Source organism: Polypterus senegalus, chromosome 8 (assembly GCF_016835505.1).
Source record: "Polypterus senegalus isolate Bchr_013 chromosome 8, ASM1683550v1, whole genome shotgun sequence".
Classification (NCBI taxonomy): domain Eukaryota; kingdom Metazoa; phylum Chordata; class Cladistia; order Polypteriformes; family Polypteridae; genus Polypterus; species Polypterus senegalus.
The window spans coordinates 18,653,848-18,674,391 of record NC_053161.1 but is presented as its reverse complement, the minus strand read 5'-3'; the positions used below and the strand labels follow the sequence as shown (position 1 = coordinate 18,674,391).

Sequence of the window (20,544 nt, the reverse complement as noted above, 5' to 3'; positions counted from 1 at the left end):
AACTTCTTTAACACACTACTTCTCCGCTGCGAAGCGCGGGTATTCTGCTAGTATACTAATAAAAGGCAAAGCTCTCACTGACTGACTGACTCACTGACTTATCACTAATTCTCCAACTTCCCGTGTAGGTAGAAGGCTGAACTTTGGCAGGTTCATTCCTTACAGCTTACTTACAAAAGTTAAGCAGGTTTCATTTCGAAATTCTACGAGTAATGGTCATAACGGTCAACAACATCCGCCATGTTGAACTTTCTTATTCATGGCCCCATCTTCACGAAATTTGGTAGACGGCTTCCCTGCGCTAACCGAAACCAATGTACATACTTATTTCGGTGGTATGACGCCACTGTCAGCCGCCATATTGAACTTTCCATCGTCACTAATTCTCCAACTTCCCGTGTAGGTAGAAGGCGAAATTTGGTACTTATTTCGGTAGTATGATGCCACTGTCGGCCGCCATATTGAAGTTTTTAACAGTCTTTGTTACTTATGGGCCCATCTTCAAGAAATTTGGTATGCGGGTTTCCAACGCTAACTGAATCCTACTTACGTACACATATACGTCCATAGCCTGCAGCTCGGTCACCATGTGAGATGGCGTTGGATCCCCCATCCCAACGCCTCCCACGTTGTTGGCTGCCTGCCTATGTAAGGCTGTCTGTCGCTCCGGTCTCTACATTCACTTCCTTGCTTCGCCACGGGATTCACGTCTCCCTGCTGATAACTACAGCCTTTTTATTTAATCCACGGCTTCTCCGCTGTTTTATTGTTTGTTTATTACGATTATAGTTATTGTGTGGGTATTTTAGATTTACTTTACATTGTTCAGGTACCCATTTCCTTTATCGTTCCAACCGTACCTCCATTAACATGTCTGTCGAGGTGATCACCATTGATCAAAGAACTGTCACTTACCGAGTGGTTTCCATGCCCACAGATGGCACCTGCCTTTTCCATTCTCTGTGTTACATATTGCACGGCCATATCAGGCTCACTCTTAATATCCAAAGGAACATTGTGTCTTATGTATTGAATGACTGGGACAGGTTCAAGGTGTGGACTGATGACGGTACAGGAGATAATTATAACAACAACATTTATTTATATAGCACATTTTCATACAAAAAGTAGCTCAAAGTGCTTTACATAATGAAGAATAGGAGAATAAAAGACACAGTAAGAAAATAAAATAAGTCAACATTAATTAACATACTACACAGGAGCACTATAAGAGTGAAATGATTAAGCCCTTCACCTATGGTTCTGCATGTGAGTTGAAGGCTGCCGCTGAATTGTTCAGTTGTTGCTTTCAAGTGTATCGAAATGGCCAAATATTTTACACCTTTCGACAACCGCCAATGCCTCTTAAACATCTTAGATTCACAGGTGACGATTTCAGTAGTGGACGCTTTGATGTTGATGTTTATGAATGTTTAAGCTCTGTGAAGTTATCGATGAAACCGGTTGTGTGCTTACAATGCTTGACAGATGCCGAATGTCACTTCAACACAAGTCCTGCAAATACCGTCGTAATTGAAACAAACCATGAAACTCAAACCGATTATGACAGCAGCAATCCAAGCTGTGAGATTTGAGACAAGATTAGTGTTCACATGGCCAACTGTACATTGCATGCTCAAGAGTAAGCTCAGCGCACAGCTTGGTCATATTACAACCGGAGGGCTGAACTGACAAAGTTGTATACAAAGAGATCCTTAACAAATAATTATTGGTATATTTTCCCTCAGTTTAAAAAGGTTTAATTTTCTTCTTAATAAAAATTTTAAGGCAGTACTTCGCCGTTGCGAAGCGCGGGTATTTTGCTAGTATGTATATATACATATACAGTAATCCCTCCTCGATCGCTGACGTTGCATTGTAGAACCCCCCGCGATAAGTGAAAATCCGCGAAGTAGAAACCATATGTTTGTATGGTTATTTTTATATATTTTAAGCCCTTATAAACTCTCCCACACTGTTTATAAATATTCTCCACACAGTTATACAGGAAACCCTCGTTTATCGCAGTTAATCCGTTCCAGACTCAAACGTGATAAATGAATTTCCACGAAGTAGGATTTTGTATTTATAAATCTAATATTTTCGCAGTTAGAGAATAGAAAACCTGTTTACAATCTTCTAAATACGTTTTTTAACATTATTAGAGCCCTCTAGACAGAAAATAACACCATTTAGTCAAAAATTTAAACTGTGCTCCATGACAGTACAGAGATGACAGTTCTTTCTCATAATTAAAAGAATGCAAACATATCTTCCTCTTCAAAGGAGTGTGTGTCAGGAGCAGAGAATGACAGAGAGAGAGAAAAGCAAACAATCAAAAATGAATACTTGCTGTTGGGCTTTTAAGTATGCGAAACACTGCGATAAAGCGGCAGCAAGGAAGGGAGCAATGTGAAGGTAGTCTTTCAGCATTTTTTAGAGGAGTGTCTGTTTACTCTAGGCAAACAGCCTCTGTGCAAACAACCCCTCTGCTCACACCCCCTCCGTCAGGAGCAGAGAATGTCAGAGAGAGTGATAGAGACAGAGAAAAGCAAATAATCAAAAATCAATATGTGCTGTTAGAGCTTTTAAGTGTGCTAAGCACCGCACGGGATGCATATTGTATATCATTGAGGAGTTTTATTGAATACGTAACACGTGCTCTGATTGGGTAGCTTCTCAGCCATCCGCCAATAGCGTCCCTTGCATGAAATCAACTGGGCAAACAAACTGAGGAAGCATGTACCATAAATTAAAATACCTATTGTCCGCAGAAATCCGCGAACCAACGAAAAATATGTGATATATATTTAGATATGCTTACATTTAAAATCCGCGATGGAGTGAAGCCGCGAAAGGTGAAGCGCGATATAGCGAGGGATCACTGTATATATAAAAGTCAATGTGTGTATGTATGTATGTTCCAGCATCACTTCCGAATGGCTGGAGCAATTTTATTGAAACTTGGTACACATGTTTCTCATTGGTTGACTAAAAATACTGTAGGGTGAAATCAACCCTAACCTTAACCCTTCTTGGTAGGGTGAGGGTTAATCTTACAGTCTTGTATGTACGTTATCATTCAGTTGACACTCTGAATGACCACCGGTGGTGGGTGAACTGGAGGTGATTGCCAGCATTCTTTATGTTTGAGCACCACTGCGTGCCTGTTTTCTTTTGAAATTAAATAGAGTTGGCCGGGTTGGCATCCCATCTATTTTTGGGACTCATTCTGTCTTTTGTCTTTGTGTGTGCGTGTGTATATATATATATATATATATATATATATATATATATATATATATATATATATATATATATATATATATATATATATATATATATATAAACTGCTCAAAAAAATTAAAGGAACACTTTGAAAACACATCAGATCTCAATGGGAAAAAGAAATCCTCCTGAATATCTATACTGATATAGACTGGGTAATGTGTTAGGAACGAAAGGATGCCACATCGTTTGATGGAAATTAAAATGATCAACCTACAGAGCCCTGAATTCAAAGGCGCCCCAAAAATCAGAGTGAAAAAATTATATGGCAGGCTAGTCCATTTTGCCAAAATTTAATTGCAGCAACTCAAAATTGTATGCAGCACTTTGTATGGCCCCTGTGTTCTTGTATACATGCCTGACAACATCGGTGCATGCTTCTAATGAGATGACAGATGGTGTTGTGGGGATCTCCTCCCAGATCTGGACCAGGGCATCACTGAGCTCCTGGACAGTCTGAGGTGCAACCTGGTGGCATTGGATGGACCAAAACATAATGTCCCAGAGGTGTTCTATTGATTTAGGTCAGGAAAGTGTGGTGGCCTGTCAATGGTATCAATTCCTTCATCCTCCAGGAACTGCCTGCATACTCTCACCACATGAGGCCAGGAATTGTCGTGCACCAGGAGCCACTGTACCAGCATAGGGTCTGACAATGGGTCCAAGGATTTCATCCTGATACCTAATGGCAGCCAAGGTGCCTTTGTCAAGCCTGTAGCGGTCTGTGTGACCCTCCATGGATATGCCTCCCCAGACAATCATTAACCCACCACCAAACTGCTCATGCTGAATGATGTTACAGGCAGCATAATGTTCTCCATGGCTTCTCCAGACCCTTTCACTTCTGTCACGTGCTCAGGGTGAACCTGCTGTCATCTGTAAAAAGCACAGGGCACCAGTGGTGCATCTGCCAATTCTGGTATTCTATGGCGAATGCCAATCGAGCTACATGCTGCTGGGCAGTGAGCTCAGGGCCCATTAGAGGACATGGGGCCCTTGGGTCACCCTCATGAAGTCTTTCTGGTTGTTTGGTCAGAGACATTCACACCAGTGGCCTGCTGGAGGTCATTTTGTAGGGCTCTGGCAGTGCTCATCCTGTTCCTCCTTGCCCAAAGGAGCAGATACTGGTCCTGCTGATGGGTTATGGACCTTCTATGGCCCTCTCCAGCTCTCCTAGAGTAACTGCTTGTCTCCTAGAATCTCCTCCATGCCCTTGAGACTGTGCAGGAGACACAGCAAACCTTCTGGCAATGACACGTATTGATGTGCCATCCTGGAGAAGTTGGACTACCTGTGCAACCTCTGTAGGGTCCAGGTATCGCCTCATGCTACCAGTAGTGACATTGACTGTAGCCAAATGCAAAACTAGTGAAGAAACAGTCAGAAAAGATGAGGAGGGAAAAATGTCAGTGGTCTCCATCTGTTAAACCATTCCTGTTTTGTGGGTCATCTCATTGTTGCCCCTCTAGTGCATCTGTTGTTAATTTCATTAACACCACAGCAGCTGAAACTGATTAACAACCCCCTCTGCTACTTAACTGACCAGATTAATATCCCATAAGTTTCATTGACTTTATGCTATACTCTGATTAAAAGTGTTCCTTTAATTCTTTTGAGCAGTATATATATATATATATATATATATATATAGATATATATATAGATAGATAATAATATATATATATATATATAGATATACAGTGGTGTGAAAAACTATTTGCCCCCTTACTGATTTCTTATTCTTTTGCATGTTTGTCACACAAAATGTTTCTGATCATCAAACACATTTAACCATTAGTCAAATATAACACAAGTAAACACAAAATGCAGTTTTTAAATGATGGTTTTTATTATTTAGGGAGAAAAAAAATCCAAACCTACATGGCCCTGTGTGAAAAAGTAATTGCCCCTTGTTAAAAATAACCTAACTGTGGTGTATCACACCTGAGTTCAATTTCCGTAGCCAACCCCAGGCCTGATTACTGCCACACCTGTTTCAATCAAGAAATCACTTAAATAGGAGCTGCCTGACACAGAGAAGTAGACCAAAAGCACCTCAAAAGCTAGACATCATGCCAAGATCCAAAGAAATTCAGGAACAAATGAGAACAGAAGTAATTGAGATCTGTCAGTCTGGTAAAGGTTATAAAGCCATTTCTAAAGCTTTGGGACTCCAGCGAACCACAGTGAGAGCCATTATCCACAAATGGCAAAAACATGGAACAGTGGTGAACCTTCCCAGCAGTGGCCAGCCGACCAAAATTACCCCAAGAGCGCGGAGACGACTCATCCGAGAGGTCACAAAAGACCCCAGGACAACGTCTAAAGAACTGCAAGCCTCACTTGCCTCAATTAAGGTCAGTGTTCACGACCCCACCATAAGAAAGAGACTGGGCAAAACGGCCTGCATGGCAGATTTCCAGACACAAACCACTGTTAAGAAAAAGAACATTAGGGCTTGTCTCAATTTTGCTAAGAAACATCTCAATGATTGCCAAGACTTTTGGGGAAATACCTTGTGGACTGATGAGACAAAACTTGAACTTTTTGGAAGGCAAATGTCCCGTTACATCTGGCGTAAAAGGAACACAGCATTTCAGAAAAGAACATCATACCAACAGTAAAATATGGTGGTGGTAGTGTGATGGTCTGAGGTTGTTTTGCTGCTTTAGGACCTGGAAGGCTTGCTGTGATAGATGGAACCATGAATTCTACTGTCTACCAAAAAAATCCTGTAGGAGAATGTCTGGCCATCTGTTCGTCAACTCAAGCTGAAGCGATCTTGGGTGCTGCAACAGGACAATGACCCAAAACACACCAGCAAATCCACCTCTGATTGGCTGAAAAAAAACAAAATGAAGACTTTGGAGTGGCCTAGTCAAAGTCCTGACCTGAATCCAATTGAGATGCTATGGCATGACCTTAAAAAGGCGGTTCATGCTAGAAAACCCTCAAATAAAGCTGAATTACAACAATTCTGCAAAGATGAGTGAGCCAAAATTCCTCCAGAGCTGTAAAGACTCATTGCAAGTTATCGCAAACGCTTGATTGCAGTTATTGCTGCTAAGGGTGGCCCAACCAGTTATTAGGTTCGGGGGCAATTACTTTTTCACACAGGGTCATGTAGGTTTGGATTTTTTTCTCCCTAAATAATAAAAACCATCATTTAAAAACTGCATTTTGTGTTTACTTGTGTTATATTTGACTAATGGTTAAATGTGTTTGATGAATAAGAAATCAGGAAGGGGGCAAATAGTTTTTCACACCACTGTATATATGTATGTATGTATGTATATGTATATATATATATATAGATATATCTTGTATATAAAGCAGACTGTAACAGTCTTGCGGTATGTATGTTTTCATCCAGTTGACGCTCGGAACGTTTCTGGTGTGTTCCGTAAAAGCAACCAACAGTTTTATCATGAATAATCCGTAGTAGTATTTGTTTGTCATTTAATGTTTGTTTTTGTTAACTATATTTTCATTTTGCTTTATTCCTATTGTAACAATGTTGTATTGGTAATAGAATTAAAACAATCTAACAATAATATTAATTTAATTGATGTTTTTTTACGTTGTTAAAAATTCTGCATGTAAAAACTTATTACTACACCACAAAACAAAAATTAATCTGTTAAAACACCTTTAAAAAGCTTAGCTTTTCTCATCATTTTTACACTACTTTGAACTTATTCCGCAATTATATTTGGATTAAAATATGCTATTTATTATATTATATATAAGATAAGTAAGCAGTTTTATTTTTATTTATCATAATCATCCTATATTTATTTTGTGGATTCAGTGGCTCTCTTTGTGATTTTTCTTTATTCATTAATGAACTAAATGTCATTTGTTTCACAATATCGTAGCTAACGTGTTGGTGTTACAGTTCTCTTGTAAAGTAAAAAAAAAAAAATAGGAATTTTTTTTAATACATTTATAATCAAAAAACTAATTTAATTAACTTATTAAAATTGAAGGTAAAGTATAAAGCAAATATAGCTATGATATTTAACTTATAATATTTAGTTATACTGTAAGTAAAATATTTACATTTAATTGATTGTAAAACAATTTCAATTTGAAAACAATAATTGGAGATTTGGTCTTGTATGTCTGTTGTCATCCACTTGACGCTTGGAATGTTTGGACAATCATTGAAAATTGCTGGAATCAATTTTTACACATCCTGTTTCTCACATGTACAACTTTGTGTCCTAAAAACCTTTATATATTAGCTAAAGATGGAAAAACTAAAAACACTGTATATAACAAGGCACTTCAGTAAACAATACAACACATTAGTGAGTCTTCATTGTTTGTTGATTGATTTTTATTTTTAAAGTTGTGTTTTTCTTTTTTTTTTAATTTCTCAAACAATTAACAAAAAACACTATTTTCCTCCTGGGCAACTCTGGGTATTTCAGCTAGTAATCTATAAAGGTATTTGCAAAGTACAATGACAGCACAAACTAAAAAACAAAAAAGTAGATGAACATCTGAGGGCAATAAGCTATGAATTTAAATGTCATTGAAAGTGGGACAGCAGCAACAGCACACACTCTGTTCTGTGCAGTTACTACAACATGAGCACACCTAGCAAAAATCTTAGTGATTAACATTTATTATACAGTAGCATGTTTTTTTTTTCTAGATATTCATGACCAACAAGACAGCATCCTCTTTCTCTGAGCCAGCTCGATCCGCAAATACATGGACTGTAAAGTCATCTTAAGAAATGCTTTAGTATACTTCTTACCCATTTATGGTTCAGACCAATTTACTTTCAAATTCATGTTTACTCATCTGTAATAAAGTTTCTTCCAGCCTGGATGAACCTCACACCACCTGTCCTACCCTTCTACCTACCTTTAATTTGATTTTCCAGAATAAACAACAATAGAGCAAGAGGAGCATACATACTGTAGTTGGAGATTAAACCATGGAAGGAAGAAGCATGATCACACACAAGAATAGTTTAAGGACACGTGTTCATGTTCTTCATCATCTGTCAGCTGTTTGATAGCCAGAAAGTGCAACTGATGAGAGGTTCATCCAGACTGGATTTATGTGCAAGTGAGTAAACACACCTTTAAATATGAAACACGTTTATCTTTTTAGGGAATATGTGAAAGGTCTTAGTTTCATCTCCTGCATTAAAAAAGTATTAATTAATATGAGCATCATTTTTACTTGAATATGGGAATGTGTACTTGACAAACTTGGTGTTGCAAAAACTACGTAACTACTATGGTGAAGTATACACTTTGTAACTTTCTGATTACTCGGGTGTTTTTCATTGCTTCATCAGTGCAGGTGTAAGATACCTAGTCTTGCTTTTATACTTTGGCATCTGTAGCTGCCATTGTTCAACATGACAACAAGAGCTGTGTCAATGACAGTTAACGAAGCCGTTATGATGCTGAAAAATTAGAATAAGACCATTAGAGACATCAGTAAAACCTTAGGATCACCTAAATCAACTGTCTGGAATATCATTAAGAAGAAAGGAATCCACTGGCGAGCCCAGTAATTACAAAGAGACTGGTAGGCCAAGGAAGACCTCTATTTCTGATGATAGATGAATCCTGACTATGGAAAAAAAAAAAAAGAAAAAGCCACAAATGCCTGTCCATCTTGTGGACAGATGAGACAGAGATTCATTTGTATCAGAGTGATACAAGCATAAGCATAGTGTGGTGATTAAAAGGAACTCCCCAAGATCCAAAGCATACCACCTCATCTGTTAAACATGGTGGTGGGGATGTTATGACTTGGGCATGTATAACATTGGGCAACAGCAGTTGCACAATGAATTCTGAGGTGTATAGAAACATCTCAAGTTCCAGAAAATGCCTCCAAGCTCATTTGAAGGTGTTTCATCTTACAATAAGATGGTGATCCCAAACATACTGCTATGGTAACACAGGACTTTTATCAAATCTAAAAAATGGAAAATTCTTGAATGGCCATGCCAGTTACCCAGTTTAAATCCAATTTCGCATGTCTTTCATATACTGAAGAGAAAACGTAATGAGAAAAGCCCCTGAAACAAGCAGGAGCTGAAGATTGACTACATTAGAGGTTTGGCAGAGTATCACCAGAAAAGATACTCAGCACCTGGTGATGTGTATGAATCCTAGACTTCAAGCAGTCATTGAATGAAAGGAGTATGCAACCTGGTATTAAATATGACTGCTTTAATATACCTACAGTTGGTATGACTCAAACATTATGGTGTCCTGAAATGGGGGGAGCGGGGTAATATAGGAAAAGTGTTGTCATTTGTGCATGGTGTGACTGAAATGTATGCACATACACTTACAGTCTAAAATGTGCACTTTAACCATGTCTGAATTGTTTGATTTGTAATATTAAACTATGGAGCAGATGGCTAAATGAAGGAAAAATTAGTCTTTGTCCCAAACATTATGGAGGACATTGTTGAGCTAAGTGACAACTGGCCAAATCTTTGGATGTGGAAGAAGAAAGACAGTGTCAGTCAACAGATAAATTCATTTTATGAAGTTCTAATACATAACTTTTATATGCACTTTGTTCAGAGTCTCACAGCACACTTTTTTTTGTTGGTAGGCATCTATCTTTTTCGATACACCACATATGTTAGTGCCTAAGCCTTTTCATTGTGCTTGATCTCTTATGTTCAAAAAACCATAATCATGGCTATCTGTCTACATGTTTAATTTATATTTTACCCATCCTTGGATTGTGCAAGCATACTGTGATGAAGGCTTAAAAATCATTCCATGTCTTCTCTCAAGTTTTTATTTGTGTTTGCTAACATGTTTCTTTAAAATATTTTATTACTGTTATACAATAATATTAATGTATTATTGTTTTACAAATTTTATTATTATACATTATACAGAGGTACAGTCTCTGAAAATAAATATTTTATCTGCACCCAATATCACTGTTTGCAAATACAATATGTAAAATAAAACATTAAACAAAATACTGCTTTTCATCTTTGCTAAATGTCAGTTTAATTTTTTAAATATCTCATCAATATGAATTGACAGAAGAATTTAGAAGTAGAGTGTATGTTGAAAGTATTCACCTCAACTCCCTACTGGGCCACCTTTTGCTGTTTTTGAAGCAAAAGCTACAAGACATGTTTTTCTTTTTTCTTTTTGTACAGTTAACAAAATGCACTTAAGTGATTATGGCCCCAGAAAATGTAAAGTATATTTTGTTAACCATACAAAAGTCAAAGTTAAATGTGTTGTAACATTCAATTGTAATACAGCAAATGCAGTTAGTTGTTTTACATAGATATGTTGTTAGCATGTAACTGAAAATCACTTGTACAGTTACATTTTTTCTTGTATAAATACAGTAAATTTCACCTAAATGCTCAGCCACCAGTCAAACTCTTACCTGGTTTGTTTTTTTTTGGTTTTTTTTTCCATCACCACCCCTACCCCCACAAATCATAGGTGAGATGGACACAGACGATCAAGATGAAGAGTCAAGCCAGGATCAGGATTTACCATCAGAAAATGAAAACAGTCATTCTGAGGAGTCCGTGGCAGGAGACAATGAGCTAGATAATGGAGTTAGTGGGGAGCACATTTGTAAAGGACATAATACTCTGGTGCTCAAAAAACAACTCTTTACATTCCAATTTAATAATTTAGGTAATACTGATTTCAATTACATCAAGCAAGAGCCAAGACAGATACGTTTTGATGACAGACATCTTAGGCTTGATGGTAAGTTTATTTACGGCAGCTATGTTTTGTTTTAATATTGTTAATATTATTTACTGCTACTTGTTTGTAATATATATATAATTAATATATATATATTTTCATGTTTTCTTTGATCACATATATAACTTAAAAATAAATCATTTTTAAGTAAACCTTGCTTATAATGGTGTCAAGCAAACCTCAGACTCGTACAGCTTCAAAGACCTTTTCTTTCTTTATGTTGTTCTTTGAGTTTTTTTCCTTTGTCACTTCAATAAGCTCTGCATACTACTGTATTCTACTGTATCTGTTATTTGTGACATTTGCTGCTTGGCTGATAACTGTTAATTGTTTTAATGGAAGTAGAATAGATATGCTAATTTTGTTCAGTATCATTGCTATTTAGCAATGTCAGACAAGGCATTTAGTGAAAAATCAAATTAAATGCAGGTTTTGTCTTTGCCTATTTGTAGTTCCACATAAAATTACCTTATCCTGTCACCGTTCCTATTGCACTTGCCAGCTCCCCTGATCATGAATTCAGCTTCATACATGTTGTAGTGAAAACAATGGGTGCTGATTTTTTTTGTTTATTTTTTTTAACTTATATATTCTTAACTTTATATATATATATATATATATATATTCACTTTCATATTTTGTCAACTTTTGTACTTCTTAGTTGGGGTTGAATAGTAACTTGGCTGTTCACAGTTCTCTTAGCTGTCACCTTTCAAAGTGCTGCAACTGCCTTGTGTGCTTTTCTTTAAATAAACCCTGTGCCATACACAAATTACGTGCACTGTTAAAACATATATTTGTCATATATGGATTGGACAACATATGTAGGTCTCTTGTTAGTCTGCACAATAAAGACAAAATCCTGGAAAATGTTGTGAAATTTATAAATACCACACAGTCTGCTATTTTTGGAGGGCTAAACGAAAATCACAAAAAAAAGAGGATGTTTCACCACCCTACATCTATTTTTATTTCAAAACAATATCAATAGAAAAAACAGGCATAAACATAAATGGATTTTTTTGCCCTTATAGATTCTGTGTTCTAAGAATCTACTTATGCTATATGTCAAATACGGGTAACTTATAGTGGGGAAAGCAGGAATGAAGTTGGGAGAAGATCGGAACAGGCAGGAATAGATGGAATTTTTTTGAGGAGCAGCCAGGAGTATGATTAAACTTTGCTGGCATGCAGACATCTACATTAGAGCAAGAGAGTAACAGTTCTTTTAGGGCGCAGCGGAGTCATTTACTTTAATGCTGAAATTAACACAGTAAAATGCAATTTTTACTCTTTTGTCCTTTTTTTTCCTTTGGGGTAAAATTTTTTCTGTAATACATTACATATTCTTATATATAATTATTTTATACAGTGGTGTGAAAAACTATTTGCCCCCTTCCTGATTTCTTATTCTTTTGCATGTTTGTCACACAAAATGTTTCTGATCATCAAACACATTTAACCATTAGTCAAATATAACACAAGTAAACACAAAATGCAGTTTTTAAATGATGGTTTTTGTTATTTAGGAAGAAATAAAAATCCAAACCTACATGGCCCTGTGTGAAAAAGTAATTGCCCCCTGAACCTAATAACTGGTTGGGCCACCCTTAGCAGGAATAACTGCAATCAAGCGTTTGTGATAACTTGCAATGAGTCTTTACAGCGCTCTGGAGGAATTTTGGCCCACTCATCTTTGCAGAATTGTTGTAATTCAGCTTTATTTGAGGGTTTTCTAGCATGAACCGCCTTTTTAAGGTCATGCCACAGCATCTCAATTGGATTCAGGTCAGGACTTTGACTAGGCCACTCCAAAGTCTTCATTTTGTTTTTCTTCAGCCATTCAGAGGTGGATTTGCTGGTGTGTTTTGGGTCATTTTCCTGTTGCAGCACCCAAGATCGCTTCAGCTTGAGTTGACGAACAGATGGCCAGACATTCTCCTTCAGGATTTTTTGTAGACAGTAGAATTCATGGTTCCATCTATCACAGCAAGCCCTTCAGGTCCTGAAGCAGCAAAACAACCCCAGACCATCACACTTCCACCACCATATTTTACTGTTGGTATGATGTTCTTTTTCTGAAATGCTGTGTTACTTTTACACCAGATTTAACGGGACATTTGACTTCCAAAAAGTTCAACTTTTGTCTCATCAGTCCACAAGGTATTTTCCCAAAAGTCTTGGCAATCATTGAGATGTTTCTTAGCAAAATTGAGACGAGCCCTAATGTTCTTTTTGCTTAACAGTGGTTTGCGTCTTGGAAATCTGCCATGCAGGCCGTTTTGCCCAGTCTCTTTCTTATGGTGGAGTCGTGAACACTGACCTTAATTGAGGCAAGTGAGGCCTGCAGTTCTTTAGACGTTGTCCTGGGGTCTTTTGTGACCTCTCGGATGAGTCGTCTCTGCCCCCTTGGGTAAATTTGGTCAGCCGGCCACTCCTGAGAAGGTTCACCACTGTTCCATGTTTTTGCTATTTGTGGATAATGGCTCTCACTGTGGTTCACTGGAGTCCCGAAGCTTTAGAAATGGCTTTATAACCTTTACCAGACTGATAGATCTCAATTACTTCTGTTCTCATTTGTTCCTGAATATCTTTGGATCTTGGCATGATGTCTAGCTTTTGAGGTGCTTTTGGTCTACTTCTCTGTGTCAGGCAGCTCCTATTTAAGTGATTTCTTGATTGAAACAGGTGTGGCAGTAATCAGGCCTGGGGGTGGCTACGGAAATTGGAACTCAGGTGTGATACACCACAGTTAGGTTATTTTTTAACAAGGGGGCAATTACTTTTTCACACAGGACCGTGTAGGTTTGGATTTTTCTCCTAAATAATAAAAATCATCATTTAAAAACTGCATTTTGTGTTTACTTGTGTTATATTTGACGAATGGTTAAATGTGTTTGATGATCAGAAACATTTTGTGTGACAAACATGCAAAAGAATAAGAAATCAGGAAGGGGGCAAATAGTTTTTCACACCACTGTATGTTCAAGCAAATAGAAAGAAACCCGATCTAAATCCATTAAGTAGTTCTCTCGTCAAAAGTGGAGAGAGAGATATTGAAATAAAAAAAAAAACATAGGCAAAGGAATTGTTTAATTATTTTATCATATTTATGTCTTTGTAGCATATTGCTTCATTCTTTCCAGACCAGTGTGCTACACAGAAGCTAAAAAGCCAGAAAATGGCTTCCCTAGCAGTTCCTCTATCTATTTTATAATAAAACAGGACCATTTTAGCCCGCTGACAACATTTCTCAAAGCCAATTTAACTAGTAACTGAAGTCAGGGGTAAGGTGTTCTGACTGAACATGGCTATGTGATTTACTTCTGTGGTGTGCCATTAGTGACAAAAACAGATTTGTCAAAGCACTGCTATTTCCTATACATGTGGTATTCTTTAGAAACCATGATGAGTAACTCAAGTGTGTGCCAGCTCATGTGTGCTTCTGACAATGTGAACAAATAAAACTTAAGAGCAAGTATGCCCTGATCATTATTAAACTCTAAACTCCCACATTGTGATGTAATTTGAAAAAAGCATGATTAGTGTCAGACACCAAAATTAGAAATGCTTCATTTTTGCATACTATATTTCCACAGATTTTGGGAAATTTCTCCCTTAAAGGGCATCTTAGATAATTCAGTGACAATTTATTATAGTAGATGCTTATTCTACAGCCTTTTTCCCCATTGGCATTCTAACTTAACCCATATGTGTATATTTCACACTACATTTGGCAAAGGAGGAATAATTTTTTTTATAATAAAATTGTTACATGTGTACAAATAATGCAGCATTAAGAAAATACGCTGAGTAGACATCAACAGAAATACCAATTGTTTTCAGTTTTAAATACACTATTATTTGAGATAACTAACTTATTTTGTCGCTGTTTTATACTTTGTTTCTTACATTGTTGCTATTGTACACAGATAATCAAAGCTTAGTAAACATTAAGCACATTAGTAACCAATGATTTAAACAAATGTTGCTTAGGGAAAACAGGCTCTATATGGTCAAATTTAACTACTATATATTTGTTTACAGAAATGTCTAATATAGTACAGTATTAGATATGCAGAAGCACATGCTTTCTACTTGAAAAACTTAACTACAAAAGTAAATGCCTACATAACTGTTAATGTTCTTTGTAATGGTATTACTGTCTGTTTTGAGTGAAATGATAGCACCAAGTTCTCCAAGTTGAATTCACAGTGATTTTACTTCTTAATAAAATGAACTTTTGTGTTTATTAATAAAGGCATTTCATGTAGCATCAATTTTCTTAAAAATATTTTATTATTATTATTATATTATGATATTTAAATCAAGATTTTTTTCCAACTGACAATATCTTGAATTTCAGGATATAAGGCACTTTGTTTACAGTATTGCCTTAAGTCCAAAATTTTTTGTCCCTTGCTTTATATTTTTTGAAAATGTATATCTATATTTAATTATATCTTGTTAAGCATAATTTGGAAATATTCTAAAAAGTTTTGTTAAATGAGAGCATCATATTGTTCATACATTAAGCCGTCACTTTGTTAAACAAGAATACTTGTACAAGAATAATAGTAAAGTGTTGTCCTAACCCTGATTTTAATTCATATTTATATTCTTTTATTCTCCATCTAAGAGAGATCATATCTGGCTTTGGACTGGGATCCAGAGGTGAAAAAACAATATTTCAATGAAAATGCTGCAGAGGTAATTGAACTATTAATGTATGCAACTAAACTGAGCTTATTTTTTGTTTTTTGTGCTCAAGTGTTAAAGCTGCCTCCTGCTTTCACTTAGTAATATATATTTCTTTTTTAAGGTTTCTGATTTTTATATTTAATATGGAGTAAATATTCTATTGAAAGTAGTTAAGGTGTTTCTTGGAAGATGATATATTTTAATATTTAACAGTGAATAAAGTATATACTGTATTTTTTTTCATTTTATTAGGTATTTCCACAGAAATATTTGATGACATGTAATCTGCTAAGGTGACAGAATACAAGCCTTTCATAATATTTTACTGCATGTGTGTTAAACAAACTGATCACATGTTAATATCAAGTTACTGCTTTTACCTATAAACCAGTAAAGTAGATAATGCAGTGTGGTAACTGATTATGTACCAAATTCAAAGGGATAGTAGTTAAATTCTAAAATTACAGGTATATTTATGTATTTTAGAATATTTTTTGCAACTTGTAATTTCAATTACCTCTGCATTCAATTAGGGAATATTTTACAGTATGATGAGTGGCTTCTAATTTCTGCAATCATAACTTTCTACACGTAACATTACATAATAATAATTGGTAAGGCTTCTACATGACTAACATAAAAATGAAATATTTAGTTTTAATGAATAATAATATAGACTTTTTGCAAATGTATTTTTAGAAGAACTTGTGTTATTACAATACTAAATTATGAGAAATTATTTTGCTGCTTAGATTGTACAGTCAAAGGCATTGTCTATGTCAAGCAAGCACATAATAACACAACTGGAAAACTACATGATCCTTCATGTATCTACACCAGCACAAACTGTTGGTCCACTGTTGCACTGCAAGGATGGTATCCATATTGGCCCTCCCAGATCTCTTTCAGAGTGTCTCTTTTCTTGGAGGCTTAAGAATATAATCCATTGGTGATTGGAACAAATTCTTGAACCAATTAAACAGTATAAAGTAAAACAGTTTATTGATATTAACCACAGCATAACATATGATTAAAATATTTAAATTTAAGTACATCTGTAGTAAATACATGTTAATATGCAGTGTAATCCTCACCATTTGTGCCTCTACACTGATGACCAAAACCCAAAGAAAATTCACATCATGGATTTACCTTTCTCTGCAAATTCAGTCAAGCATCCCCAGAATGTTTTAGGAACCATGCTGTCTCCCTTTGGATTATGACATGATAAAGTTTTCAGTTCAAACCAAGGAGTAGTTCCAGATTCTCCTCAATTTCCTAAATCCATCTTATAACCATTCGCTGTAAGAGGGACAAATGTTCAAACTCATCCTTCTTCTTTGGGCAAAGGATTGCCTCCAACTCCAATAAGCACTCTTCAGCAAGTTCACCATCAGAAAATGGTTTGGTTCTTTTGGCAATTTTGTTAGCTAATATATAGCTGTTTTTTACTGTTTCTTTGCTGCATGAAGCTTTGTTAGAAGACTTTGCTGTGTTTACAGTTTAGTTAACAATTTCTCTGCAGTCTTCACCTTCTCCTTGTCAGATAAATTTCTGTTTTTTTTTTTTGGTGTGCCTGGTCTTGAAGTGATGGCCCAGGTTGTAGTCTTTAAATGCAGCAATGTGCTTTTTGCATACCAAACAGATTGCTTTACCGCTAACTGACATGAAATCCAATTTAAGCCTAGGCTTTGTGAGGTTTGATTTAAAATTCGCATAGCACTACGGACCACTTATCACAAATGTATTAAGTGATACTCCAAAACTCCCCCACCCTTAATGCCCATCCCAACGCCTCCCACGTTGTTGGCTGCCTGCCTATATAAGGCCGTCCATCGCTCCAGTCTCTACATTCCCTTCCTTGCTTTGCCACGGGATTCACGTCTCCCTGCTGATAACTACAGCCTTTTTATTTTATCCAAGGCTTCTCCACTGTTTTATTGCTCATTTATTACGATTATAGTTATTGTGTAGGTGTTTTAGACTTACTTTACATTGTTCAGGTACCCATTTCCTTTATCTTTCCAACCGTACCTTCATTAACATGTCTATCGAGGTGATCACCATCGATCAAAGAACTGTCACTTACCGAGTGGTTTCCATGCCCGGAGATGGTACCTACCTTTTCCATTCTCTTTGTTACATATTGCACGGCCATATCAGGCTCACTCTTGATATCCGGAGGAACATTGTGTCTTATGTATTGAATGACTGGGACAGGTTCAAGGTGTGAACTGATGATGGTACAGGAGATAATTTTTCTACACAGGAGCACTAGAAGAGTGAAATGCTTAAGCCCTTCACCTATCTATCTGCATGTGAGTAGATGGCTGCCGCTGAATTGTTCGGTTGTCGCTTTCAAGTGTACCTAAATGGCCAAATATTTTACACCTTTTGACAACCGCCAATGCCTCTTAAACATCTTAGATTGACAGGTGACGATTTCAGTAGTGGACACTTTGATGTTTATGAATGTTTAAACTCTCAAAAGCTGGATGTAAAGTTATTGATGAAACCGGTTGTATACTTACAACGCTTGACAGATGCCAAATGTCTCTTCAACACAAGTCCTACAAATACTGTCAGTAATTGAAACAAACCATGAAACTCAAACCGATTATGACAGCAGCAATCCAAGCTGTGAGATTTGAAACAAGATTACTGTTCACATGGCCAACTGTACGTTGCATGCTCAAGAGTAAGCTCAGCGCACAGCTTGGTCATATTACAACCTGAGGGCCGAACTCACAGTGTGGTATACAAAGAGATCCTTAACAAATAATTATTGGTATATTTTCCCTCAGTTTAAAAAGGTTTAATTTTCTTCTTAATAAAATTTTAAGGCAGTACTTGCCTGGCCTGGTATTTTGCTAGTTAATAATAATTATACCCATGTTTTTACGTTACATTCTCAAAATTGGTTAGGCCAGGTCAGGGCTATTGTCCATATTTTTGACAACATCAGGCACAAGGCCTCATCCAGCACTCAGCATGACTCCATAACAGGACCATTCACTCAGGGCTATTTAATCTAATGTGCATGTCTTTGAAATCTTTTTATTTGTTAAAGGACCTAAAATTATCACCTAAATACTATATATAACTTCTTAAATATGTAAAGTGCTAAATAAATTATTATGTTCTCTATGTCTATACTTACACACAGATCAGCCACAACATTAAAATTATTCACAGGTGAAGTGAAAAACATAGATTATTATGTCAGTGCTTGAATGTGATATGTTGGAAACTGGAAAAATGGGCAAGTGTAAGGATCTGAGCAACCAAGTGCAAATTTGTGATGGCTAGAAGACTGGGTCAGAGCATCTCCAAAACAGCAGCTTTTAAGGGGTGTTCCCAGTATGTGGTTGTTAATACCTACCAAAAGTAGTCCAAGGAAGGACAACTGGTGAACTGGCAACAGGGTCATGGGCCCCCAAGGCTCATTGTTCCGCATGGGGAGTGAAGGCTTGCCCTCTGGTCTTTTCCACCAGAAGAGCTACTGTAGCACAATTTGCTGAAAAGCAGACAGTAATGCTAGCCATAAGAGAAAGGTCTCTGAGTACACAGTGCACCACATTTTGCCATATATGGGGCTGTATAGCCACAGACTGATCAGAGTGCCCATGCTGACTCCAGTCCACTGCTGAAAGCACCTACAGTGGAGCAATGAAAAAGGTGGCCTGGTTTGATAAATCACGTTTTCTTTTAGATCATGTGGAATGCTGGATGTGTGTGCATCATTTACCTGGAAAGAGGTGGCACGAGGATGCACTACTGGAAAAATACAAGCCTGCAGAGACTCTGTGATACTTTGGGCAATGTTCTGCCAGGGACCCTTTGGTCCTGGCATTCATGTGGATGTTACTTTGACATGAACCACCTACCTGAAGATTGTTGATGACTTCACACACCCCTTCACATGGTATGGTCTATTTCAGCAAAATAATGCACCCTGCCCCACTGTTCAATTGTTCAAGAATAGTTTGAGGAATATGACAAAGAGTTCAAAATGTCGAGTTGGCCACCAAATTCCCCAAATCTCAATCCAGTCGAGCATCTGTGGGATGTGCTGGTAAAAAAAAGTATGATCCATGGAGTCCCAACCTTGCAACTTACAGGGCTTAAAAAATCTGCTCCAAATATCTTGGTTTCAAGTACCACCAGACACATTCAGAGATCCCCAAAATTGCTAAAGTTCCACCATGACTGATAAGAGGACAAGGAGAAAACTGGTCGGGGTTGTCACAGAGAGGCTTACAGCAGCATTAAAGGAGCTGCAGGATATCCTGGCAAGTACAGGTTGTTCCGTACATGTGACAAGAATCAGTCATATACTTCATATGTCTGGGTTGTGGGGTAGGGAAGCAAAACGAAAGCCTTTTCTCACAAAGAAAAATATCCAAACCTGGCTAAACTTTGCAAAAAAAGGTATACCCAGTCTCCCACAACCATGTGGAAAAATATTATGGTCTTATGAAACCAAGGTTAACCCATTTGACCATAATTTCAAAAGGTATGTTTGGTGCAAAAATAACGGAACACATCATCAGAAGAGCACCATACCCAGTGAAGTATGGTGGAAGCAGCATAATGCTTTGAGGCTGTTTTTTGTTAGCTGGAACTCTAGGGCTTTAGTCAAGATGGATGAAATCATGAATCCAAGTATTTTGGCACAAAACCTTCAAGCATCTGCTAGGAAGATGAAGAGGAACTTCACTTTTTAACATGACAATGACCTAAAGCATACATCAAAATCAACAAAGCAATGGCTTCATCAAAGGAGGATCAGTGTTTTGGAATGGCCCAG

General features: G+C 37.0%; 1 protein-coding gene across 2 annotated transcripts in view; it reads left to right on the top strand.

The window, feature by feature from the left end:
* The window catches only part of LOC120533831 (ubiquitin carboxyl-terminal hydrolase 15-like), a 209,991-nt gene that overhangs the window by 135,913 nt on the left and 53,534 nt on the right, over positions 1-20,544 (top strand). The window contains exons 16-17 of one of the 2 annotated variants that reach the window (XM_039760853.1): positions 10,758-11,033; positions 15,673-15,743. In XM_039760853.1, the coding sequence (XP_039616787.1) occupies positions 10,758-11,033; positions 15,673-15,743 (347 nt within the window). Of the gene's footprint in view, positions 1-8,185; positions 8,285-10,757; positions 11,034-15,672; positions 15,744-20,544 lie in introns of those variants that run through there. The other variant, XM_039760850.1, reaches the window with a different exon arrangement.